Below are 23,772 nucleotides of genomic sequence, written 5' to 3'. Positions count from 1 at the left end.
CAATCTCCCCAGTATACCCCCCCTTTCCTACCCTCCCCCTGCCTCCATGGCAGACAATTTCCCCCATACTCTACTTTTGGGCATTATGGTTTGCAATACAGATTCTGAGAAGTTATCATGTTTGGCTTTATCGACTTTCAACACACATCTCCCATCCCGATCAATCCCTCCAACCATCATTTTCTTAGTGATTCCTTCTCTATTTCATCTGCCTTCTCTCCCTGCTCATGACGCAGGCTTTCAAATTCCTGGCCCTTATGTTTACTGTCCTTGGGTGTCAGTCTCATGTTATGTTATTTTATACTCCACAAATAAGTGCAGTCCTTCTATGTCTGTCCCTCTCTTTCTGACTCATTTCACTTAGCATGATACTCTCCATGTCTATCCACTTATAAGCAAATTTCATGACTTCATCTCTCCTAACAGCTGCATAGTATTCCATTGTGTAGATGTACCAAAGTTTTTTTAACCAGTCTTCTGTTCTCAGGTACTCGGGTTTTTTCCAGGTTTTGGCTATTGTGAACAGTGTAAGCCTGAGTTCTACTGGATGTTTCTCTACCTCCCTTTACCCCCCTTAGCAAACACACAAACACTACTAAGTGGGGAGCGGGGGAAAGGGCAGAGGGGGGAAAATACTAAAATGCCCCTAAGGAGAGCGGGCACTGGTTAAACTTTACCACATCACTGGTGGATAGGAGGTAGCAGGTGCACTTTGGGTTGACATACAAGTTCTGGTTGAAGTGCTCACTGACATCACAGTGATGCTCACACATGCTTGGCAGAGGTCACAGTTCTGGCCAAGGCTCTTGCACTTCTCTTTACTTGTTGGGGCTTGACTGGTATTGCCCATTTTGAGGTGCTTACACACACCTAGCAATGATGTGATCTGAAGTGGCTATACAGTGCCAGATCAGAGACACTGGAGCTGCCGGGCTCAAACTGCTCAGTGGGCCACTGGGGGTTTAAATTTGTGACCCAGTGCTTGCAGCCAGGAACATGACCCCTTGTCTCCACCACCAAGACTAAAGTGTGCCAGCTTTGGCAAACACTGCAGTCCAAGTGTGCATGAACCCCAACAGAAGACTGACCTCCTGTGAGCCTGCATGAGTCCCATAGCTAATCCGGTGTGGGTCCTGGTGAGTGCACAAGTGCCTGATGTGCTGTCCCCAGCAAACACCAGAGCCAAAGGTTTGGGTACTGCAGTCAAACAAATATGCAGCCCTGGTACCCCAGTGACAGCTGTGAAGGAGGGGGCTAAAACATGGGAAAAGTTTTTGCCCTTACCCCCTTGACCAAGACACACAAACATGTGCGTGCATGCGCGCGCGCGCGCGCACACACACACACACACACACACACACGCATGATGGTACTCAGAGTTTCTTTTTTTTTTTTGGTAAGTATTCAGAACGTTTATTCAGTGAACCTTATGTTGTAAATGGAAACAACAGTATGTCAGAAAATTTTGTAATCACAATTTCACCATTGGTTCTGTTTTATGTATAATTCAGTATTTCTAAATTTGACAAAGTTCAGTAAGCTGTATCAGTGCGTAAAGTTTTAAATATAAATTAGTGTGTGTCTCAATTCAGAGATGGAAGAATAATAAAAATCTATGAAAGTCTAAAGATGCATACAACATTTCGGTAGGTCATAGAAGACATATTATTAGTGTCAAATAGTAGGCACTTTTGAATATGTGGTTAAATTCCATTTCAATCTGAATGGGATTTGATGAGGCATAAAAGTATAGAGATCAAGAAACTATATTTACCATAGAACTATAGAATTTAACGTTTAATCAAGGGCTTAACAAGTTTCTTTGTATTAGAAATTAGTTTATGCAACAACATATTACAAGTTAAATTTGGCTCTAGCTCTACTCTAGATGTAAAGATATGGAAATGTTTATGATTTCTTAAATTTTAAGAATTTACATGTTGCCAAGCCATATTACATTCTTAAAATGAAAATTCAAAAATTGTATGAATATGTAAATTTTACATAGACGTCTACATCAATTAAGCAGTTAGACTCTAATAGTGTCAATTGTTTATATTGCTTACAGTAAAAAAACTTCTACTGAATATTGACCTGTAAAAATGACAAAGAAATAAAATGCCATACACTTTGAATATGTTAATATTATGTGCTAACTTTAAAAATTATTGCAAACATCATGTAAATATTACTGTAGATTGAAATTATTATTTCAACAGTTTTGTTGAAAACTCAATATTGAAAAGGAAATGTTTAACCAATATTATCATTTTTCTCTTAGTATACTTTTTGTTATTTTTGGAGAGAAACAACCAGGGGTAGTCAAGGGCTAATCCTGTCTCTTGCTCAGTGTTTGTTCCTACTGGTGCTTACCTAGGAGGGCTGGGAATTCAGACTGGGCCTCCTATTTGGAAAGCATGTGACCAGAGCATGTTGAGTTATCTCTCTGCTGGTACTCAGAGTTTCTGACTCTGCTCTAAGAAGAGATCATTCCTGGCAGGCTTGGGGATTGAGCCCAGGTTAGCATATACCAGGCAGTCATCCTACCTGCTCTGTCACTCTGCCCCCAGGAACAGATTTAAGAAATTGGAAAAAAAATTTTTTTTTAAGGCTTTGATTTTCCCCTTGGTTTTCTATTCCCTAACATTTTAAATTTCTATAGTTATTTGAACTCTTACATAAAACTGTAAAATTTTTTCTTTCTCTCTTGTGACAAAAATCTACTACAGTGTTAAAAGACAGAGGACAAACTGAATATATTTTAAACATATCTCAGAACTAAAGATTTCATATTCCTTACATCTGAAGAACTCTTAAAACTTCAGAGAAAAGGGCTGGAGTGATAGCATAGCAGGTAGGGTTTTTGCCTTGCATATGGCCAACCCGGGTTTGATCCCCAGCATCCCATATGGTCCCCTGAGCACTGCCAGGAGTAATTCCTGAGTGTATGAGCCATGAGTAACCCCTGTGCATCACTGGGTGTGACCCAGAAAGAAAAAAAAATTCAGAGAAAATATACTCAGAAACTTGATATAAAAAAAATTTCAAAGGACATGAGCATTTACTTCATTTACAAACTTTATTTCTTAATCTTTTGGTGATTCAGAGGATTGAATCCAGGGCCTCACATGTGTTAAGCATATGCTCTGTCTCTGAGCCTATTCCCAACCCACTTAACTTATCTGTAAAGATGTTTAATCTCATTAGTAATTGAAGAACTTCAGTTTGAAACTATACCAAAATCCCATTTCTCATCTGCCAAATTGGCAACGTAAAAGCTATATAGCACAATCTGAAGATGAGATGCTACTGCTGCTGGTAATGAAACAGCGTGATAAGAACTCTTTTGGAGGGGAATATGTTCAGATGAAGTAAATATAAAATGTATTTGACCCAGGACATCGCACAATAGTAAAGCATTACACCTGTCAAGTGGGGGCGGGGGGAGGGGGCTTAGCTTTAATCCCCAACACACACACACACACACACACACACACACACACACACGAGTACACACATGCAAATATGTTCATTTTTTGATTTAGGAGTCTTGCTTATAACAGTTTTCCCTGAAGGGGGGATTCAAATCAAAATGACAATGAAGTATTACCTCACACTAGTGAAAAAGTTCAGAAATTGGTGCCAGAAAGATAATGCAGAAGAGAAGCTAGGCTGTTTTGCCTTGTACACATAGCTTCATATTTTTTGCACCAAGTAAAGTGTACTAGAGAGACAGCTCAAAGGGCCACGCACATGTTTTGCATGCTGTAGCCCCAGGATCTCCAGCACTTCAGCATCAACCTCAGGCACCTTTCTGGGTATGTACCAAAAGAAAGGATGGACAAAGTAATATTAAGAGTAATACAGTAACAACAAGTCTCACAATGGAGACATTACTGGTGCCCGCTCAAGCAAATGGAAGAACAATGGGACGACAGTGCTACTGTAGACGATGGGTGAAGTTCAGATAGAAGGGATTGTGGGGGTGGGGACACATCTTTAAGTTTATCTTTGGTACAGTTTTGCCTTCTGGGATCACTTAATTAAAGAAAAAATTTTTGTCTAGTCATGCCATTTCTGAAAACAGCTATGTAGAATTTCTCTACCCACCAATTCTCTAGATCTCTACAGGTGCCAGCCATTTGCCTTGCAGTTTAACTGAATTCTCATGTTGACTAACTGGAGTTAGTGCAGACACCACAGTTTTATCACCACAGTTAAGGCAGGAAGTTAGAGCATTTCATCAGACTTTTCCCATCTTAGATGCCATCAAATGTGGTTTTTCTAGTTGCCTCCACTCCTGTCCAGTTTGCCTACAGCTGGGGTTTTCCCACAGTCAGTCCTCCAGGTTCAGTAATTTGCAATAGCAGTTCACAGAAGCCAGGGAAATACTTCGCTTTCTAGAAAGTATTAGTTTTTATTTTATAAAGGATTTGGTGGTCAGCCAATTGGAGGGGTATATAGGGCAAGGTTCAGAAGGATCCAGTAGCTTCAGTTCCCATTGTTTTGGGGGAGCACCTCCCTATTGGCATATGACTTCTTTGACTGTCATGGAGATCCTCTGAACCCCATTGTTTAGAGTTTTTTGGGAGAAGGGACTATTGTCTAGGCATATTTGATTGAATCTTTTGTTGGTACTGATTAGCTCACCACTCTTCTGTCTCTGGAGGATAGCCATACAGCAGAGCTAAAAGTTCTGCACTTCTGGACCAGCAAGATTACACTGAGGTTAGGTGCTTTACTTGCATGTGGCCAACTCTAGTTCAGTCCCCACTTACAATTCCACCAGAACACTTCCAGTAGAGACCCGTGAGCACAGAACCTAGAGTAAGTAAACCCTGAGCACCTCTGGGCATGACCCAAAACAAACAACAAAAATGGCTCTACACTTCTAATCATGGCTTGGCCTTTCCATGAGCACTGATTATCCTGAAGCAACACAGGAGCATCAGTCATTGCTTTATTAGAGCAATAGTTATTTTTGTCACTCAAGAAATTACAAGGGTCTTAGAAACTCTGTGTCAGAGAAAAGTGGAAGAGACCAAATACTTTAATATTTTGCCACATAATGTTTAATCACCAAGATTAGAATATGAATGCAAACAAATTGACCTAGCTGTATTATTCAATAAATACTAATGATGACAAAAGAAGGAGTGAGAAATTGGCTCATAGCTTTTCTGTTCTGCTTTGGGGAGGGAGAGAGTGCTGCAAATTGTACTTAGGATCTTAAACATGTGTTCTGCACATATGAGCTACATTCCTGGCCCATAACCCATAACTTTTAAACATAGTATTTAATCCTACAAATAGTGAGCTCCAGTTAGACAATTTTTATTAAGATTTAAATTTATTTCTAAATTGAATCACAGTGAGATGCACAGTAACAAAGCCGTTCATGATTGGATTTCAGTCATATAATGTTCCAACACCCATCCCTCCACCAGTGTACAGTTCCCAGCACCAGTGTCCCCAGTTTCCCTCCCATCACCCAAACCCCCAACTACGCCTTCCTCTATGCCTCTCTCTCTTCTCCCACCCTCCCTCTCTCCCCCCACCCTTTTGGCATTATGGTTTGCAATGCAGATACCAAAAGGTTATCGGGTATATCCCTTTACCTACTTTCAGCCCTCAGTTCCTGTCCAAAATTATCATTTCCAACTATTATAGTTAGATAGTTTTTATAACGATATGGGATTGGAATTTGAAAGTCCTTTCTGTGTATTAAAGAATTTTGTCCATTAGAATGAATGAGTAAAATATACTGATAATTGTAAGCCAGATTTCTTATTGTTAGAGAAGATAGTTACAGTTGGAGAAGGGGGAAGATTAGAATGAGTTCTGTGGTGTTCAATTTGAATTGGAGGTAGTAATAAGAACTCTGTTTTGTTTTCCTTTTTCAGCAATTGAAGCAAAGATTGTTCAGTCTAGTGAAGTAAATGCTGTGAAAGCCAAGAGCTAACTAGGCCAGAGAAATTAAGGCCTTTGCATTCTCTGACTCATTCAAATCCCCTGCCCTGCATATGATTCCTTTAGCACCACCCAGGGTCACTTCTGAGCACAGAGCTAGGAACAGCTCCTGAGCACCACCCAGTACGGCCCAAACCTCTGTCTCTCCACCCCCCACCCCCATGAAAAAGAACCAGAAATAATAAATGTAAATTAATGTAAATGTTTCATTTTTCAGATATCCACACAGAAGCAGTTCAGGCTGCACTGGCAAAGCATAAAGAGCAGAAAATGGCTTTGCCCATGCCAACCAAAAGGCGATCCACATTTGTCCAGTCTCCTGCGGATGCTTGCACACCTCCTGGTAGGTTTATCAGAACCTCTTCTCTCTTATGGTCGCTACATTGATGTTCCTGAAATAAGTTACTCTTTTGCTTTACTGAGTGGCTCAAGCCAGAACTCTCTCCTCATCATCAGAGTTGGGTAGAATGCTGGAAGGTAGCATATTTTTACTGCCATATAGAAAGCAACAGGCAAAGAGTACCTTAAGAGTAAAGCTAATAAGGCTTCTTTTTCTTTTTTCTTTTTTTTTTTTTTTTTTGCTTTTTGGGTCACACCCAGCGATGTTCAGGGGTTACTCCTGGCTTTGCACTCAGGAATTGCTCCTGGCAGTGCTTGGGGGGCCATATGGGATGCCGGGGATCGAACCCAGGTCGGCCACGTGCAAGGCAAACGCCCTACTCATTGTGCTATCGCTCCGGCCCCAAGGCTTCTTTTTCTTCTGAATTTCTTGCATTTTCTTGCTATAACCCCCAAATTCATGTGGTCTTAAACACATACTGGCTGCAGGCTAAATCTAAACTGCTTGCCTTGCTTGCATGCAGCTGACCCTGGTGCAAGGGCTGTAGAACAGGGATTAGGTAATGAATGGAATGAATAGATCCAGGTTTGACCCCCAGTTCTACTGGGGCTGAGCAACACCAGAGTGGCCCAGAAGGCTGTGGTGGGCCCCGGTACCACAGGGCCCAAGCAGCATACCTCCTGCAATCCTGGCACTGATTGGTGGATATCACTGGGAATGGCCCATGGACCCCCTGAGTTTTTGTTGGATAAATACTTTTACTCCTCCAAAATACTATACATTTCCTTTATTTCTTGAATATATTTTTATTTACAAATCAGATGCTTTTAACTCTGCAAGCAGGAGAGTAGGAGTAGGAGTACTTGAGATAAAATTTTGTCGTTAAAAATGATGTGCAAAGTTACAATTGATCTGAAAATGTGATTGTGTGTTTATATGTGCATGTTAATATATTTTGTATTTATGTATTTTTAAGAATCCACTATTTGTGTCTGTGTGGTGTCAGATCAAATTCAGGACTTCACATATGTAAGAATACTCTTATCACATCCTCAGCCCCAGAATCTACGTTTGAGTGCAGTCACAAGAACAGCGGGAACTTCGTATCTTCATCCCATCATTTTCACCCCCATTCTTCAGACTTGTAATCTGAATTTCCCTCAGAAGTAAATTTAAGAGTTATTACTTCATATTTGAAGAGCAACTTTAGTGATCATGTCCATTCAGAATCTTTCCCAAAGTTTAAAAAAAATTAGATGAAATTCCAGACAAACTCTCAGCATAGGCCAGTGAGTAAAACAATTTTAGCACCTCTGTAGAGTGTTTCTCTCTACTCTCAAATTATTGGGAATGAAATCTTGGAGAGGGGTGAGATTTCTCCCATACTTGTTTTGGTCTAAAGGACTTTGGAGAGATTTCCGGTAAGGTTGCGTTATTGTGGTAACTGATTCATAGCTGTCAAATAGTGCTATTCCCACTGACTATAGTCAGTCTAGGTTTATAGTAATAGTTTCCCCCTAGATTTTAGCTAACTTCTTAGCGCATACGGGTGTGCTGTGGGCTCATTAACTGTATGTGCTTTTCTCCTCTGCATCTGTGATGTCAGTATGTCTGAAAGAGAAATAGCTCTGTGGCTTCAAGTGTTTCTTAAATCGTAACACAGAATACCTCCAGCAGACTGTCACAATAAGGCATTTTATGTCTATAACGGTGCATACTTCAAGCCCACTCAGAATCTTGGATAGTTTCCCTTTTGCATTAATATAAACCCATTTAGTGCTCGTGGACAAAGGGAGCCCTCAGTTTAGTAGCTAGTTCTATTTGGCAGATTCTGTTGCAGTGCAGCTAAGCGTTTAATTGTAGTAAATGGCAAAGGGTAGGGAGCAGCAGACTAACAGTTCTTAGAAACAGTCCTGTCCTTAGCTGTCTTAGAGAATGCAATTTCCGAGTAAATAGTCTGCTCTCATGGCCTCAAGTCAAATGTGAGAGTGCAGCAAAGGATCTTGAGAATGCTCAGAAGGAATGGAAACCTTCTTTAGCCCCTTTTGCAAAAAGTCACTGCCTAAGGGGAATTTACCAACTCTAGAAACAAATCAAGGCTATTCATTGCTGAAAGAAACCACAGTCTCTGGGCATTCACTACAGGCCTTTGTGTTTATGAACACTGAAGTTCTGCTCTGCTGTGGTCTTATACTTGTAGCACGCTGTTCTTATCACCTTACTTGTTTTTCTTTTTTTCCATTTTGCTTTTTTTTTTGGGGGGGTGGAGCCAGAGGAGTAGCACTTGTGGCTGATATTCCCCACTCCCCAAACTATTTAGTCTTCTGAGCATCACCACCTCTGAGCACAGAGCCAGGAGTAGCCCCGAGCACTACTGAGTGTGGCCCAAACCCTTCCCACTCTGCCATCTCAGATCACCCTATTTGTTTTCATAATTTCACGATCGTAAAGATATGGCCCTCCTTCCTAAAACCTATCCGTTTTTAGTAGGCTCTCCAACCACTGATCTCAGAGCCTTGCTGTGCTATTAGGAAAGGTAGTGTGGCCCAGTGGGAATCTCTTCCAACTTTGAGAGGACCCTGATGGTGGTTTCTCACTCTGTCCCCAATTTGGAGCTAATCTTGATGCTGTCATTCAGCTGTCAGCTCAGGCAGAGCACAGGCCTTGTGTGAGGGAATGTGAGACTCACTGTGTTCATAAAGCTTCTGTTAGCACCTTTCATTTTAGGGAATGGTATTCTGGGGATGTTCCCAAGTTAGAGTCTGAATTCCATTCTCTTAATGCTCTGAGAGCTACTGGCCGGAGACTTGACTGTCTCCTCTGCTGTCTGCAGATTAATCCTCTACTACTGTTTCCACAAAGTGCTTAACTCAGGGATGGCAATAAGATTTTTGCCTGCATGTTTACCGTTAGCTCTTGAAATACTGAAGTTTAGAAAAGTTTAGAAAGTGCTGAAGTTGTTCTCAAGAAAATCAGCTTGAGTTTGAGGCAGCTGTAAGAATGGCTGCTGGATTGGGGTAGAGCACATGACTGGCATGTGCATGGCCCTGGGTTCAATACCCAGCACCACATGGCCCCACAACTGCCAGTTGAAGCTCTAGTAGTCTCCAAGGACCATTGGATATGGTCCCTATAAAAAAAAATTACCTTCTTGGGACCAGAGTGATAGTAGTGGTAGTACATATGCCTTGCATGCATCTGACCCGGGTATCAAATATGGTTCACCAAGCCCTGCCAGGAACAATCCCTGTATCTTACCCTATAGAGCCAGGACTAAGTACTGAGCACAGGTGTGGTCCCAACACAAAACTTATTTTTTTAATAATCTTTTTCAATGACCTTCTAGAAAAGTGGCTCCCTTGTAGGGCAGACCTATCTTCAGTCTCACCGTTTCTGAGTTGTAGTGTTCCCTGTGCTCTGAGAAGATGCACCACACATCACACAGCATGGTTTCTGGCATGCCTGTGAAACCGCAGTAATAGGTCAGCTTCACTAAGGGGCTCTTAGCATATAACATTGAGATTACTAAATTCATGACAGTTTAGAACTGTTTTTGGAAAACTTAGAAAAACGTGAGATTTCGGGGAGTAAAGGTTGTCATAAATCTTGGGTTTCTTTTATGGTATGATATAGTCTAGAAAGTATGGTAAATAGTTGGCATGGGAAGTATTTTGTTGTATATTCATCCATCATTCTCACGTAATAGAATACCATTTAACTTAAGATTTTCCTATTGAATTGTATAGTAATTTCTATTTTGAAAACTTTGTTGTTATTGTTATTTTGGTTCTGGGGCCCACTTCCAGCGATGCTTAGGGCCTACTCCTGGCTCTGCATTCAGGAATCACTGCAGGGCTCAGGGGAACCATATCTAGTTCCAGGGATTGAATTTGGATCAGCTGAGTGGGAGGCAAGTGACAGACCTCCTGCCTTGTCACTCCAGTTCATGAGTTTTAAATTGTAAATTCTTAAAGTTGGTAGCAGTCTATATTTCTGGTTCCTCTGACCTTTTCAGAGTCTTGCAGACTGCTTGAATGAGTGCCATCCAGTTTCCTCTGTGCTGGAGTCGCTCACTAATGTCATGAGGCAATTACCTCAGCTTGCTTTTTCTAGGGGTTCTTTGTATATTCACTTACACTGATAAACATGATGCAAAACCACGCATAGATTTTCCTCTCTCCAATTTTGTGTGTGTACCTAGGTGGACTAACTGCCCTGCATTCTGAGGGTACACAGATCATCTGGTAGACTACACAATGATCCTCAAACACCACAAGCTTGGCTTAGAATAAAGTTTAATTATAGATGTCTGTCTCGTCCTGTCTGTGTAAGACCAGGCAAAGAGACATTTACTTCTGTGGTCCTCTAGACATGAAAATGACAGGAAAAGAGATGATGCCTTGAATGGGCAGGACAATTGTTACTGTTGTACTTTTACCCGCTCTAGCTATGCTTTATGGAGCTCAGCACATCACACTGTGCTCAGGGTGTTCTAAGTGCTAGCGGCTTCCCTGCCTCCCGTGATCCTCCAAGCACTTTGAAGTAGGAAGAGCAGATTTCTTTAGAGATGAGTACACGTTCAGCAGGTTCATAGCCTTTAATATATTTTCCCAAAGTCGAGAACAATTATTTGTCAAATTCAAGCCTTAACCTCCTGCCCCCCTCCTTTCTTAGAACCAGTGCCAGGGACTGGGTCAAGCTCTTCAGTCATGCAGAGTACTTTCTCTTACTGAGTATTGCCCTTGGGTCCTCTTGATTCTGGTTTTTCTCTCCTAAAATGTCATGATTAGGAAAATCTTCTTACTTGATTTCCATGTTTGTATGGTTGTGGAATGGGTGCTCCAAACAAATTTATTATTGCCACTGAGATTGTATAACCACAACACAGAACAGCCAGGTAATTTAAACCTAATACAGAATACTTGTCTGAATTTCTGATTTGAGAAGTTTTTCCTAAAAATTGTAATATTATTTAAAACCACAAAGCAAAGCTGGCAAATCAGGCCTTGTAAACATGCACTGGCTAATAGATTTGGTTCTTTTAATAGTATACTTTCATTGTTAGTATGGTTTATAAGCACTGTGGCACTGTCATCTCTTTCATTGTTAGTATGGATTATAAGCACTGTAGCTTTGTCATCCTGTTGTTCATCAATTCGCTCAAACAGGCACCAGTAACGTCTCCATTGTGAGACTTGTTACTGTTTTTGGCATATCGAATACGCTATGGGTATCTTGCCAGGCTCTGCTGTGCGGGTGGGATACTCTTGGTAGCTTTCTGGGCTCTCTGATAGGGACGGAGGAATTGAACCCGGGTCAGCCGCGTGCAAGGCAAATGCCCTATCCACTATGTTACCGCTCTAGTCCCAGTCCACTGGTTGATAAGCAGTGGTCAACAATTGCATTGTAGACAGTTTCTAACTGTGTAGTTAAGTTGATAACAAAACTTCCCTTTAGAAATGCTAGCTTTTTAAATAAATATGGACATAAGAGCAAGAACACTAGAAATCAGAGTGGTTTGGTGGAGCTCACTCTGTTTGCCTGGGGAGAGAGGAGAGTGTAAACAAGGGGCTCACTCGGGGGCTGAGTGCGCTGGAAGCATGCCCTATGGATGGAAGGCATGGATGATTCCAAGAACCACATTGCTCCAAGCACTGTCAAGAACATCCCCGGCACAGAGCCAGGAGACGCACCTGTCACCACCAAATGTACCCCATACACCCAAAAAATAAAATAATAATAAAGAACAGCGCTGGAAGATCTCTTTTAGATAAAGTGACCTAGAACCCCAGTTTCTATGTTAATGGTCAGACAACTGATTCATGGACATTCTGTCAGCCGGACTCTCCAATAGTGACTTTTAAGTCCCCCATAAGCTCTTTGTACACAGATTATTGTGGGTTTTTCAAAATCACTAGGGTTGTTCTGAAAGTTTTCCTAACCCTTGTCTCATGAATCAGTACCCACTCTGGTTGAATTTATTGTAGATCAAGCTGTTGAGAATTTTAAGGTAAGTTTACATTGGCCGGCCTCCAGAACCAACCTTTTGATCTTTCCCTCTATATATGCTTTCACTCCTTTGCCGCCCCTTCTAGAATCTCTAAATATTTACCTTCTGAAACTTTATACTTATTTCCTTGTCTACATAGAAATGCCCTTGGACCTCTCTTGAAGGTATTACTAGAAGTCCTTAATTCCCCTGACCAAATGGTACAAAACAAAATACTATTTTTCTGTGCGACACCATCCCATCTCACCTAAGGAACACTTACATATCTTTCCATGGGCACTGGAATTTCATACACTAACTGCTCATTTTCATTTCCTTAATTTTGTTCTCTAAGCTCCTACTTATTGTCATCTCCTGTTCCCTAGCCTTGGTTACATTACATGCTTTATAGTGCTTATAGTTTAGGATGAGTTCTTCCTTCCTGTTCTAATGGCTTAGAACAGCGGTGAATCTTGACTCACCTGTCCTAAGTGGAATCCAGTTTTGGTATTGATGCCTGACACAGAATACTGTCTTTCCAGGGTCTTGTTCAGCCTCAGGCAGTGGTAAATGGCTGACTCTCAAGTCCTGTCTTGAGACATCATGTCTTGAGACTTCCCCTCATGACAGGGGGCATCATGTTCACTGTCATCCCATTGCTCATCGATTTGTTCGAGGGGGCACCAGTAACATCTCTCATTGAGAGACTTATTGTTACTGTTTTTGGCATATCCAATACACACAGGTAGCTTGCCAGGCTCTGCCGTGCGGGCAAGATACTCTCGATAGCTTGCCGGGCTCTCCGAGAGGGGCAGAGGAATTGAACTTGGGTCGGCCACATGAAAAGCGAACGCCCAACTGCTGTGCTATTGCTCCAGCTTGAGACATCATGTTTTGAGGCTTCCCCTCATGACAGGGGGGTATCATGTTATCTCCCACAAAATCAGATACATGATTTTATTTCTCTTGAATACCCAGGAGTAGGATAGATGATATGTAGTGTCTAAAATTTTCAAAATATTTTAGTTATAATATTTTCATTTTTAGTTACAATGTTGCGTTAAGAAGACTGGAGTCTTTTCATATATAGCAATAGATTCAAAGTGCTGCAGCAGTTAAGAGCACTTTCCACTAAGCTAATTATATTTCCTAATTCATTATAAATGGGTTTTAGACTTCTAATAATCCCTATTAAATAATGCCATGTTAAGCTCACCAGTTATAAACAGTAAACCAAGTTTTATTCTTGCAGGATTGAGGAGGTGGTTTGGGCCACTCCTCCCGGAGGTGCTCAGAGAACCACAATGCCAGGGAAGCCAGGAGTAAGCCCTGAGTACCACCGGGTGTGCCCCCCCTCCCCCCCCCCCCGTCCCAAAGGAAAAACAGGGAGGGAGAGGGAGGGGAAAATAGGAAGGAAGACTTAGTTCTATTTCTATTTAATCTTGCCTGAATTTCTATTAATTCATAGTAATTTCTGTGTGACAGTTTTTGTTTTTAAACAAAAGAGCTACCAAATAACCATGAGCAGCTTTAAGCTTTGCGTGGTCACAGTTTTGTATCTGTGAGCTACTGTGGGGCAGGTTTTATTCCAGACGGAGAAGGGAACTGATAATTATTGGCCAGCTGGTAGAAAGCACTGCTGGTGCTTTCTGCACACTGTTTCAATTTTATGGGTCCCCTTGCCATTAGAATAAAGAGGGGTTTGCTTAGCATGTCTTCTGTGGCCCTTGCAACCCAGCACCGTCTTTTTGCCCAGCCTCCTTGTTCATTGCTACCAGTTTTGTATCTGGCACAGCAGCTAGTCACATCTGTTTTAGATCTTCAAATGTGCCTGCTTTCAGCTCCCTCCGGCTTTGTCGCATGCTGTTCCCTTTCTGTTTGACTTTTTGCTCTCCCGCTGCTATGCCTCCTCATTACTAATTCCTGTTTACTCTTTTGACCATGGTTTAGATCTCAAGTCTTTGGGCTCCTGCCATGAACTCCTGTTAGAGTCTAATGTCATTTAGGAGCAGGAACTGTATCATCTTGCTCACCATCTTATTCCTATTAACTAGAATAAAGCTTAGTAGTATTTGATGAATGGATGGACAGTTTAGCAGCCTTCTCAGGTAGGTCGTTTTAATCCTCATGTCACATAGTTCATAAGTAGTGGACCTCAGGGTTTAAATAGAAAATGAACACCAAAGCCATACTTACTCCTTCCCCCCCCCCCACACACACCCCTCAACTTTACCAAGCAATCCCACACCTGTAGTCACTAAATTCTCCTAGGACTAGCAGGCAGATGAGGGAATTGAATTGCAACAATATGCTAAATTATATAATTGATTCAATATAGAAACATAATGAAGCCAATTTTCCGTAAACCTAATCGTGAAAGTAATGGCTTTCTATCTCTTAAGATTAGGTTATTCTGACTTATACAAATTAAAAGAAATGATATAGTACAGATGATTTGCAGAGTCCGTGGAATCTGTGAGGGTCAGAGATGTATATCCCAAGGGTCAGATTTACCTGAAAGCTACCTTCCTTCTTTATAGTGTGTTTGCAGAAACACCTCTCTCTCTCTTCCAGGCATAGGTAGAAAGTTCTGATATTTTCTGAAATTTTATAACACTGTCTCCTTAAATAAGAGGTCATAGATGCTATTGCATTGATCTCTGTTTTTCTTTATTATTTGTTTGTTTGTTCTTGTGCCACACCCAATAGTTTTCAGAGCTTATTTGTGACTCTGCTCAGAATTTAATCCTGGCCGGGCTTGGGTGACCATATGAGGTGCCGGGCAAAGAACACATGTGCAAGGCAAACATCTTCCCCACTGTACTATCTTTCCAGCCTCTGTTTTAATTTTAATTTTTTATTTTAAAGTAAACTCTCTCCTTTCAAAGAACCTTCCTACTTTAACCCTTTGGGGACTGGACACTATTTACAGCTCCATCTTTTTGCCCCTTCACCTTCTCAGAGTCTTTGTTCTGTGCAGAAGTGCTTGAAATCCCTGACTCCCTCCAGAACCCTCTCCTTCATATCTCTAGCCTTCCTTTGGGGCTGTGTCTCCTCTACTAGACAAGGCCTTTATTAGGATGCTTTTTGTCTCATAAGAAATTACACATATTAGAATATCTGACAGATCCCAGCACCTAGTACAGATTAGTTTGCTTTATTTTGTTTTGTTGCAGTGCTGAAAACAAAACTGTGTTCTCGAGCCTCAGATCTGCTTCACTGTGAGATAATAAGTTGAAGGTAGTTCAGAGCAAGACGAAAGGATAAGGTCCTTTATTTGTCATGATCTCTTGCTGGACCCTGCAAAATGTAAAATGTAACTCTTACAGAAAACTAACTTTGCATGCTTCAGATTTCCATTGGTGGATGCTGGAGGCGCTCTAGCTCTTTTAAAACAATTGAGTAAAAGTTAATTTGCAAGTGATGTTATCACCCCGTCCCAGTCATTTTGAGGATTCCACATCAGACCTTGAACTTAAGTGGCTTGTAAGTTTAGAACCTTGAAATACATTCCTGACTTCTGCTTTCCTCAGCTATCCTATATTTGGTTGAACTTTTCTTTAAAATTTTTTTTTCAACATGCGTTTCTAATTTAAGCCTTATTTTCCTAAAGTCAGAGCCAGGCTAAATACAGACATTGGTGAATTTCTCACCATTCTTCTCCAACGAAGAATTAAGGAGAGAAGTACGTCTGTGCCTTCTGCCATGTTTAGAGAGCTTACCTGTACCCTCTGTTCAGCTGGCCTTTCCACTAAAACCATGAAAGCCTCCAGGCTTTAAACTTTAATCCCTATCAGTGCCCAGCACCCAGCTCATTGGCACTTAAGTTGTTAGTAACAAAAATTAGTTTTTATATATCTCTATCAAGATAATTCCCTTTTAAGTAGACATTAATAATTGCTTGTAAAAATAAACACTGCATCCTATTCTAAGGTTCTCTAATTAAGAGATTGATAGAGATATATAAGCACTTACATTATTTGAACATAAATAGATAAGTGGGAAATATTAGCTACTGAGAAAGCTCAGAACCAAAAAACAGTAAGTAAAGTGTAAGTGTTCTTAAAGGATTTTTAAAATTGACTTAAATTCCCTATAGGTTTTGGCTGTTTTACTTTTCCAGACTTTGGTTCATGGCCCTGTTCTTGAGACGCTTGACATACCCGACATACTGGAGCTCCCTTAAGTATATGAATGTTTTGCTGGTGTCAAAGTTGTATGTGTGATCAGTGAGCAAGAACCTGAAAGCTCTCATTTCTAGGCAGGATGGAGAACTTCTTTTTTTCTAATTCCACACAGACACGTCTTCGGCCTCTGAGGATGAGGGCTCTCTGAGACGCCAAGCTGCGCTCTCTGCTGCCTTGCAACAGAGCTTACAGAATGCCGAGTCCTGGATCAACCGTTCAATTCAGGGATCGTCCACTTCTTCATCCGCATCTTCTACGCTGTCCCATGGAGAGGTCAAAGGAACCATTGGGTCTCTAGCTGATGTATTTGCCAATACTCGAATAGGTAGGAACGGGTTCTATCCACAAAGCCCAAATATGTTCCGTTTTAGCTCCCTGTATTCAGGAAATAGTTTATGAATGGCATTGGTTTTTTTTTTCAGTGACCTCAAAAAAAAAAAAAGGTCAGAAAGAACATAAATGTTGCAAACTATCAAAAATCAAAAAGGGGGGATTTTTAAAAACAAAAACAAAAAAACCCTGACTAATGATGAGATAAAATAAGGAAACACCAGCAATACATTTGGAATGAAAGATACCAGCTGCTTTACTGGTGCATAGGATTGCCCACCTGAAGCCAAAGCTATTTCCATAAGCAATACTCAAGCTGCAAGATATAATACCAGTCTTAGCATGGGTTTATCCTTGTTGAAGATGTCAAAGTATGTAACACCAGCTAATATGTAACATGTTCTCTCCAGCCTCTCAAGCAAAAAACACATTAAACCTAAACAAATTCTGTGCTAGACAATTTAGGTGAGACTCTTTTGCTTAAAGACTGGATTTATTACCCTTGCTGCTGTGTTATTGCAGTACTGGAGTGTGCAGGCTGATGATGTTGGTGCTCTGAGCTGCTCCCTGCTGCCAATGCTCCTATATGGAGTTTAGCTTTTTTTTTTTTTTTGGCTTGGCTCTGCTTTATGTTTTTGTGTTTGTGTGTTTTTAAGAGTTTGTGACATCTGCAGATAAAGATAACCCAGTTCTCTGTGTTTGCTTATCTGGTTGGTCCATGTTGTACTAAGTAATGTATATGAACATTATGTCTGTGATACTTCTGCCTTTTTTTCCCTAGCAATCTCAATTGCATTATTTTGATGTCTTAATTTTCATATCAATGACCTGTCTATCACAGTGTATTTCTATCTTTGTTTTATTGAGTGATTTGTGAGGAGAAAATGTGAAAAAATTTTAACTCAAGAATGCAGTTTTTAAAGAAAATAGCTACCTTGTGGATATGATTGCTCATATTAAAAAATCCAGGTGACAGCAACTGATAGGTGTTCCTTACCTTAGTTCTGTACTTGAGCTTCCTCTGACAGCTACAGATGAACATGTTCACCATCTTTCTACATGGCAGGGAAAACAACAGGGTCAGGTTTGATTTCCGTTTGTCTAAAAGCAAACAGTTTCACTTGATAAAGTATCATAATAATAACTAGTTAACATTATCTGAATGTTTAACACTGTTTCAACTTGGATTTTTCTATTGTACTGTGAAATATACAATAAGAATTGTACATTTATTGTACATTATGCCCAAGGACGTCCAGCTGGCGTGCCTCATCAGTGGAGAGAGGGCATAAAGTTTACAATGCTAAAATCTCAGGGCTGGGACAAATGGAGATGCTACTGGCACCTGCTCGAGTAAATCTATGATTAGTGGGATGACAGTGGTACAGTGCTACTGTGAAATGTCATCAGTTTATAGATTCATAGAAATCATTTTATCTGACAGTATTGCCTTTTAAGAGTTTGATAGAAGTAATTCATGTTCTTACTTAGAAATTTGAAAGTAAGAATAGTCTATGAACTCACTTTCTGTGGTAACATTTTTTTTCTGTTTTGGTGTACTATTCCTGAAGGTACTGCAACACTAGATCAATGAATGGAGTAGATGGATCAAGCTCCTATTCCATCTCCTTGCTCCAAATATCTATTTAATATGTTGTCCTCAGTTTGAGGACATAATCAGGTATTAAACTGATAAGAGGCTAGAGTGATAGTACAACAGGTAGAGTGTCTGCCTTGCATGCGGCTGACCCGGGTTCAATCCCTGGCATCCCATATGGTCCCCTGAGCACCAGAAGTAATTCCTGAGTGTGCAGAGCTAGGAGTAACCCCTGAGCATTGCTGAGTGTAACCCAAAAAGAAAAAATAAACTAATAGGAACAGATACTATACTTGATATTAGCCAAGAGGCCAAGAAACAATCTGTAATAACTCTTGAGTGTATATTATTCTAGATTTTATTTACATGTGATTATAGGGGGTTTTATTTGTACAGAAATGATATGGTACTAAACATAATTATCATAACTTTTTCTTTCTTAATTTATCAAAAGCATTTTTATATGATTAGAATTATACTACTATTTTTATGATCTTAAAATTTGTCAGTATATGGCTATGTTCCAATTTATTTAGCCATTTGGACATTCGAATAGTATATCTAGCTTTTTGCTATTACAAAAATTGCTTGAATGAACATCCTTGAAGACTCTACTTGGTGCATTTTTCTGATTAATTCCTTAAGAAGTATTCCTATTAGTGGAATTACTGGCTCATGCAATTTTATCTATTTTTAATGCTTTTTATCACATCCCACACAAGAATATAGCACAATATACTTATGCAGATTTACTTATTTACTTACTGAGTTTTGTGGCTATATCTGATGGTGCTTAGAGGTTATTTCTGGCTCTGTTATCAGGAGTGTCAGGAGTCAAACAAAGGTTGACTGTTTAAAAGACAGTGCCTTGCCTCCTGTACCATTTCTCCGGCCCATTCCATTATCCTTCCTTCCTTCCTTCCTTCCTTCCTTCCTTCCTTCCTTCCTTCCTTCCTTCCTTCCTTCCTTCCTTCCTTCCTTCCTTCCTTCCTTCCTTCCTTCCTTCCTCTTTCCCCTTCGTTATCTCTTCTCCTCCCTTCTTCTTTCTTCTTCCTTCCCTCCCTCCTTTTATTCCCCTTCCCTCCTTCCTTCCTTTCATTTCTCCTTCCTTCCTGCCTTCCTCCTTCCTTCCCTCCCTTCCTTCCTTTCTTCTTTCCTCCCTTCCTTACTTCTCCCCCTCCCTTCTTTCTTCTTCCTTCCCTTACTCCCTTCTATTTGTTTCCCCTTCCTTCCCTCTGCCTTCCTTTAATTTCTCCTCCTTCCACTCTCTCTTCCTCCCTCCCTCTCTCCTTTCCTTTCTGGGTCACATCTGGCAGTACTTGGAGCTTACTCCTAGCTCTGTGCTCAGAGGTCACTCCTGGTGGTGCTCTGGGGACCATACGTGATAGAAGGGTTGTCCACATACAAGGCAAGTCCCTAAACCCCTATACTGTCTCTTTGGCCCCTGCGAAATGTATTTTAAAGTTGGAGAAACAACTAAATTAATAAGTCTAATAATTGCAGGTTTGGGGAGGCATAGAGACCTTACTCCCAATTTGATTTTTTTTTTATTATTTGTATTACACTTTTTTCTTTTTTCGTAGTTTGGCTTTTCATTATTCATCTGAATCATGCATTTTACTTCTAATTTTCTTCTTCAGATGTTTCCTAAGTTTTTTTGGTAGCATACCCCTTTAAATCACTCTCTTTCATTGCCAGTCATTCAGTTTCCCTATATTAAAAGTCCTTCATGGATCAGAACACAATACTATTCAGTCATACTTAGAGAATGGGAAGGATGATTTCTGTTAAGTAGATTCCAGTTACCTATGTATTATTTTAGAAAAATAAATGAATTTTATAAAGCCAAAAAGATAGTCCAGAAGGTAAGGCACTTGCCTTGTACGCAGCCAACCTAGGTTAGATTTTCCAACACCACATATGGTTCTCTAGCACCACCAGGAGTGATTCCCGAGCAAAGAGTCAGGAGTAATCCCTGGGCTCTGCCATGTATGGCCCAAACACAACTTCCAAAATAAAGTTGAAATTAATGGAACTTTAAAGTGAATTTTATGATTTTCCCCCCTTCCCTCTGAAAACCTAAGTTCTTACCCACTCCTAAGATACTATTTTTGTCTTCCATTGGAGGGGATACATACCAACAAAGATGAACTGCTAAAGAGACTCAAATGTCAAGATCGTGCTCACTTTGGTTTCTTTCTACTTCAGAAAGAAGTTGCTTCAACTCTCAGAAGAAAGTTGCTTCAACTTTATTTTATAACATTGGACTTCTGTATAAAGAGTATTTTTTCAAATGGAATTCAGTGTGTTTTCTTCCTCCTTCCCTTCTTTCCCTCCCTTCCTTCCTCTCTTCCTTCCCTTTCCTTTCTTGGCTTTTTGGGTCCCACTTAGCAATGCTCAGAGCTGACTCATGGCTCAGGAATTACTCCTGGCAGTGCTTGGGGGACCATATGGGATGCCAGGGATCAAACTAGGTTTGGCCACAGGCAAGGCAAATGCCCTACCGGCTGTACTATTACCCAGGCCCCTAAAGAGTATTTTATATGTAATTTATTCTTACTAAGCTACTTGAATTCTTGAAAACAATAATTTTAGAAAGCAGTATATCCTGGCTTAACCTCTTACTCCTCTATTGTTAGTAGAATTTGATTTAGAAGATTATTTACAGGAGCTATTTAAGTTTTTTCTTGGCCAAAACCAAAAAAGATGCCAATTATTCTTATATTTACTGCTACTGTAATATATGTCTAAATTTTGTTTTCTCCTCTCATAGAGAATTTCTCTGCTCCCCCTGACGTCACTACAACTACCTCTTCCTCATCATCATCTTCCTCAATACGCCCGGCAAATATTGACCTGCCCCCCTCAGGAATAGTTAAAGGCATGCACAAAGGATCCAACAGGTCCAGTCTTATGGATACAGCTGATGGTAGGAGATTCTTTTCGTAGCTAAATAGGGAATTAGTCAAACTGGAAAATTTCAAATTAGAGATTGTGATGCCTCTCAGACTGGCCCAAGCAGCTGTCGAACTACCCCGAGTGTCCTCACTTATTCAGCATGTGGCAGCTGACTTGCTTGGAGTTAGTCTCTTTCCCAGAGATTCTTGGAACCTCCCCCAAAAAACTGAGTAAGGAAAATGAAAAGGAGAAAGAGAGAATAGATGAGATCTTTGAGCAGTACCTCTATAATAGCACCATGTTTGTATTCTATTCCCATAATATTTATCATAAAACTTTTTGTACTCTATTGCCCTGTTGAAATAGAGAAAGATCGTGAGGAGTGATTAAACATCACAAGAAATAAGCTACTAAGAACTGAACTAAAATATCACAGAAACAAGTTAACTTTGTTTACTACTTTTTTTCTCTTGTAGGTGTTCCTGTCAATAGCAGAGTATCTACAAAAATCCAACAGCTTCTCAACACTCTAAAACGACCTAAAAGACCACCCTTAAAAGAATTTTTTGTAGATGACTCTGAAGAAATTGTGGAAGGTAGTAGCAGTAATACCAAAAATTCTGTAACATTTCTAAAGCAGTTGCTACCTATCAGGTTCTTAGGGTGTATGGCTGAAAAGGTCATCATTTTGGATTCAAAAGGTTCTTAAGTTTTCTGCCTTTTTTTTTCCGCCCTATGGTAGAGGCGAGGTGGGTGGAGATCCAGTGCTCAGTGGGGCTGGGGCAACTCCTGAGGATATTTGGACAGTTGGTCCGGGCATTCAGTGCTAGACTGAGCATATGAGGCTGCTTGGGCCCTCGACTACACTGGAAGTACTTTGTGTCCATATGATACCAAGGTTTAAACTCAGATCCTAAAACTTCCATCTCTGACCACTGACCTAATACCCATTTATATTCTAGATCTCAATTGAAAAATAGGGAAGAGAAAAGATACATATGACAGTCCTTGGAAATATGCTCTGGAACTTTTTCCTACTACTTTTTTTTTTCTCAAAGGGCCAGTCCCATGCTTTGCTTGTGGGAAACGGAGTTTCAGCTCCCCCCTTTCTGCCTGGTCCCCTGAATACTGCCGAAGACTGACCCCTGAGCAGCATGCTCTTAGCCTCCTGGTGTGGTCCCCAAACAAAAAACAAAGTTTAGGGACCAGAGCAATAGTACAGTAAGTAGGGCCTTTGCCTTGCACACGGCCAACCCATGTTCAATCCCTGGCATCCCTTATGGTCCTCCGAGTGATACCTGAGTGAAGAGACAGAAGTAACCCCTAAGCACTGCCAGGTGTGACCCCCCCAAACAAATAAAAAGTTATATTTGTTGTTACTCTTGAATGTTTTTTCCTTTGATACTACATAGTTCTTTCATAATATCAGTCAATACATATATGTCTACTTTATCAAAGACATGTGCAATAGTAAAAAAAGTTAAATATTTGTGAAATGCTGGGAAGCTGGCACGAAGGACTGGGGGCAAGGCATGCTTTGCATGTGGGAATGCCAGGTTTGATCCCTGACTTTGTCAGGGTTGGGATTTTTGTTATAGTAACAAAACCCCTGAAACCACTTCTATTGTCTGGTCGAGTGCCAAGAATCAAATCCAGAGCTTCATACCTGCAAGGCATGTGCTGTGCTCTTTGACCCCAGGTCCAGCCCCTCAGGATCATTAGTTTATTGCACAAAATATGTTAGGTGCTAGGACTGGAGAGAAGGTATGGTGGGTAAGGCTCTTGCCTTGCATGTGCCCTATTGAGTTTCAATGCCTGGCACCACATACAGCCCCCCGAGTACTGCCAGGAGTGATCCCAGAGCATAGAGCCAAGTCCTGAGCACAGCTGGATATGACCCAAACAGCTCACCATTACCATGGGCCCAGCCCACTGAACTCTCTCTCCAACCCCAGAAAATAGTTCAGACTAAAGAGCAAGCTATGTTTGCTGGCATGTGTTATTTAAGATCTTAATTTTCTAATAACCCATGTTGGATGGGTATTTTATTTTTGTATAGTACCTCAGCCAGACCCCAACCAGCCTAAGCCTGAGGGCCGGCAGATGACACCTGTGAAAGGAGAGCCCCTGGGAGTCATCTGTAACTGGCCACCTGCACTGGAGTCCGCCCTGCAGCGCTGGGGCACCACTCAAGCCAAATGCCCCTGCCTGACTGCCCTGGACGTGACTGGGAAACCAGTTTACACACTGACGTATGGTGAGTTTCCAAGGTTCCAGCTCCTTTTCCCTCCTTATTGGTCTTTAGATTATCGTGGGTAGTATCTCTATCTTAATTTTCAGCATTTACTAATCATTGTTTCAATAAATCTTTTGCATCATCTTAATAAGATCCTGAAGTCTTAAGCACAGCTAGCACCAATATTACTATGTACTAAAGTAGAACTTGCAAACCAGCTTGAAT

General features: G+C 40.8%; 1 protein-coding gene and 2 pseudogenes across 2 annotated transcripts in view; 1 reads left to right on the top strand and 2 right to left on the bottom strand.

The window, feature by feature from the left end:
• The window catches only part of DIP2B (disco interacting protein 2 homolog B), a 248,270-nt gene that overhangs the window by 156,067 nt on the left and 68,431 nt on the right, over positions 1-23,772 (top strand). The window contains exons 4-8 of one of the 2 annotated variants that reach the window (XM_055128596.1): positions 6,188-6,313; positions 16,599-16,811; positions 21,187-21,342; positions 21,788-21,907; positions 23,371-23,568. In XM_055128596.1, the coding sequence (XP_054984571.1) occupies positions 6,188-6,313; positions 16,599-16,811; positions 21,187-21,342; positions 21,788-21,907; positions 23,371-23,568 (813 nt within the window). The remainder of the gene's footprint in view (positions 1-6,187; positions 6,314-16,598; positions 16,812-21,186; positions 21,343-21,787; positions 21,908-23,370; positions 23,569-23,772) is intronic. The other variant, XM_055128597.1, reaches the window with a different exon arrangement.
• Positions 18,366-18,540, bottom strand: LOC129402681 (U2 spliceosomal RNA; annotated as a pseudogene).
• LOC129402695 (U2 spliceosomal RNA) lies at positions 18,589-18,736 on the bottom strand (annotated as a pseudogene).

This window comes from Sorex araneus, chromosome 2, assembly GCF_027595985.1.
Source record: "Sorex araneus isolate mSorAra2 chromosome 2, mSorAra2.pri, whole genome shotgun sequence".
Lineage (NCBI taxonomy): Eukaryota > Metazoa > Chordata > Mammalia > Eulipotyphla > Soricidae > Sorex > Sorex araneus.
This window is presented reverse-complemented; position numbering and strand designations above follow the sequence as displayed.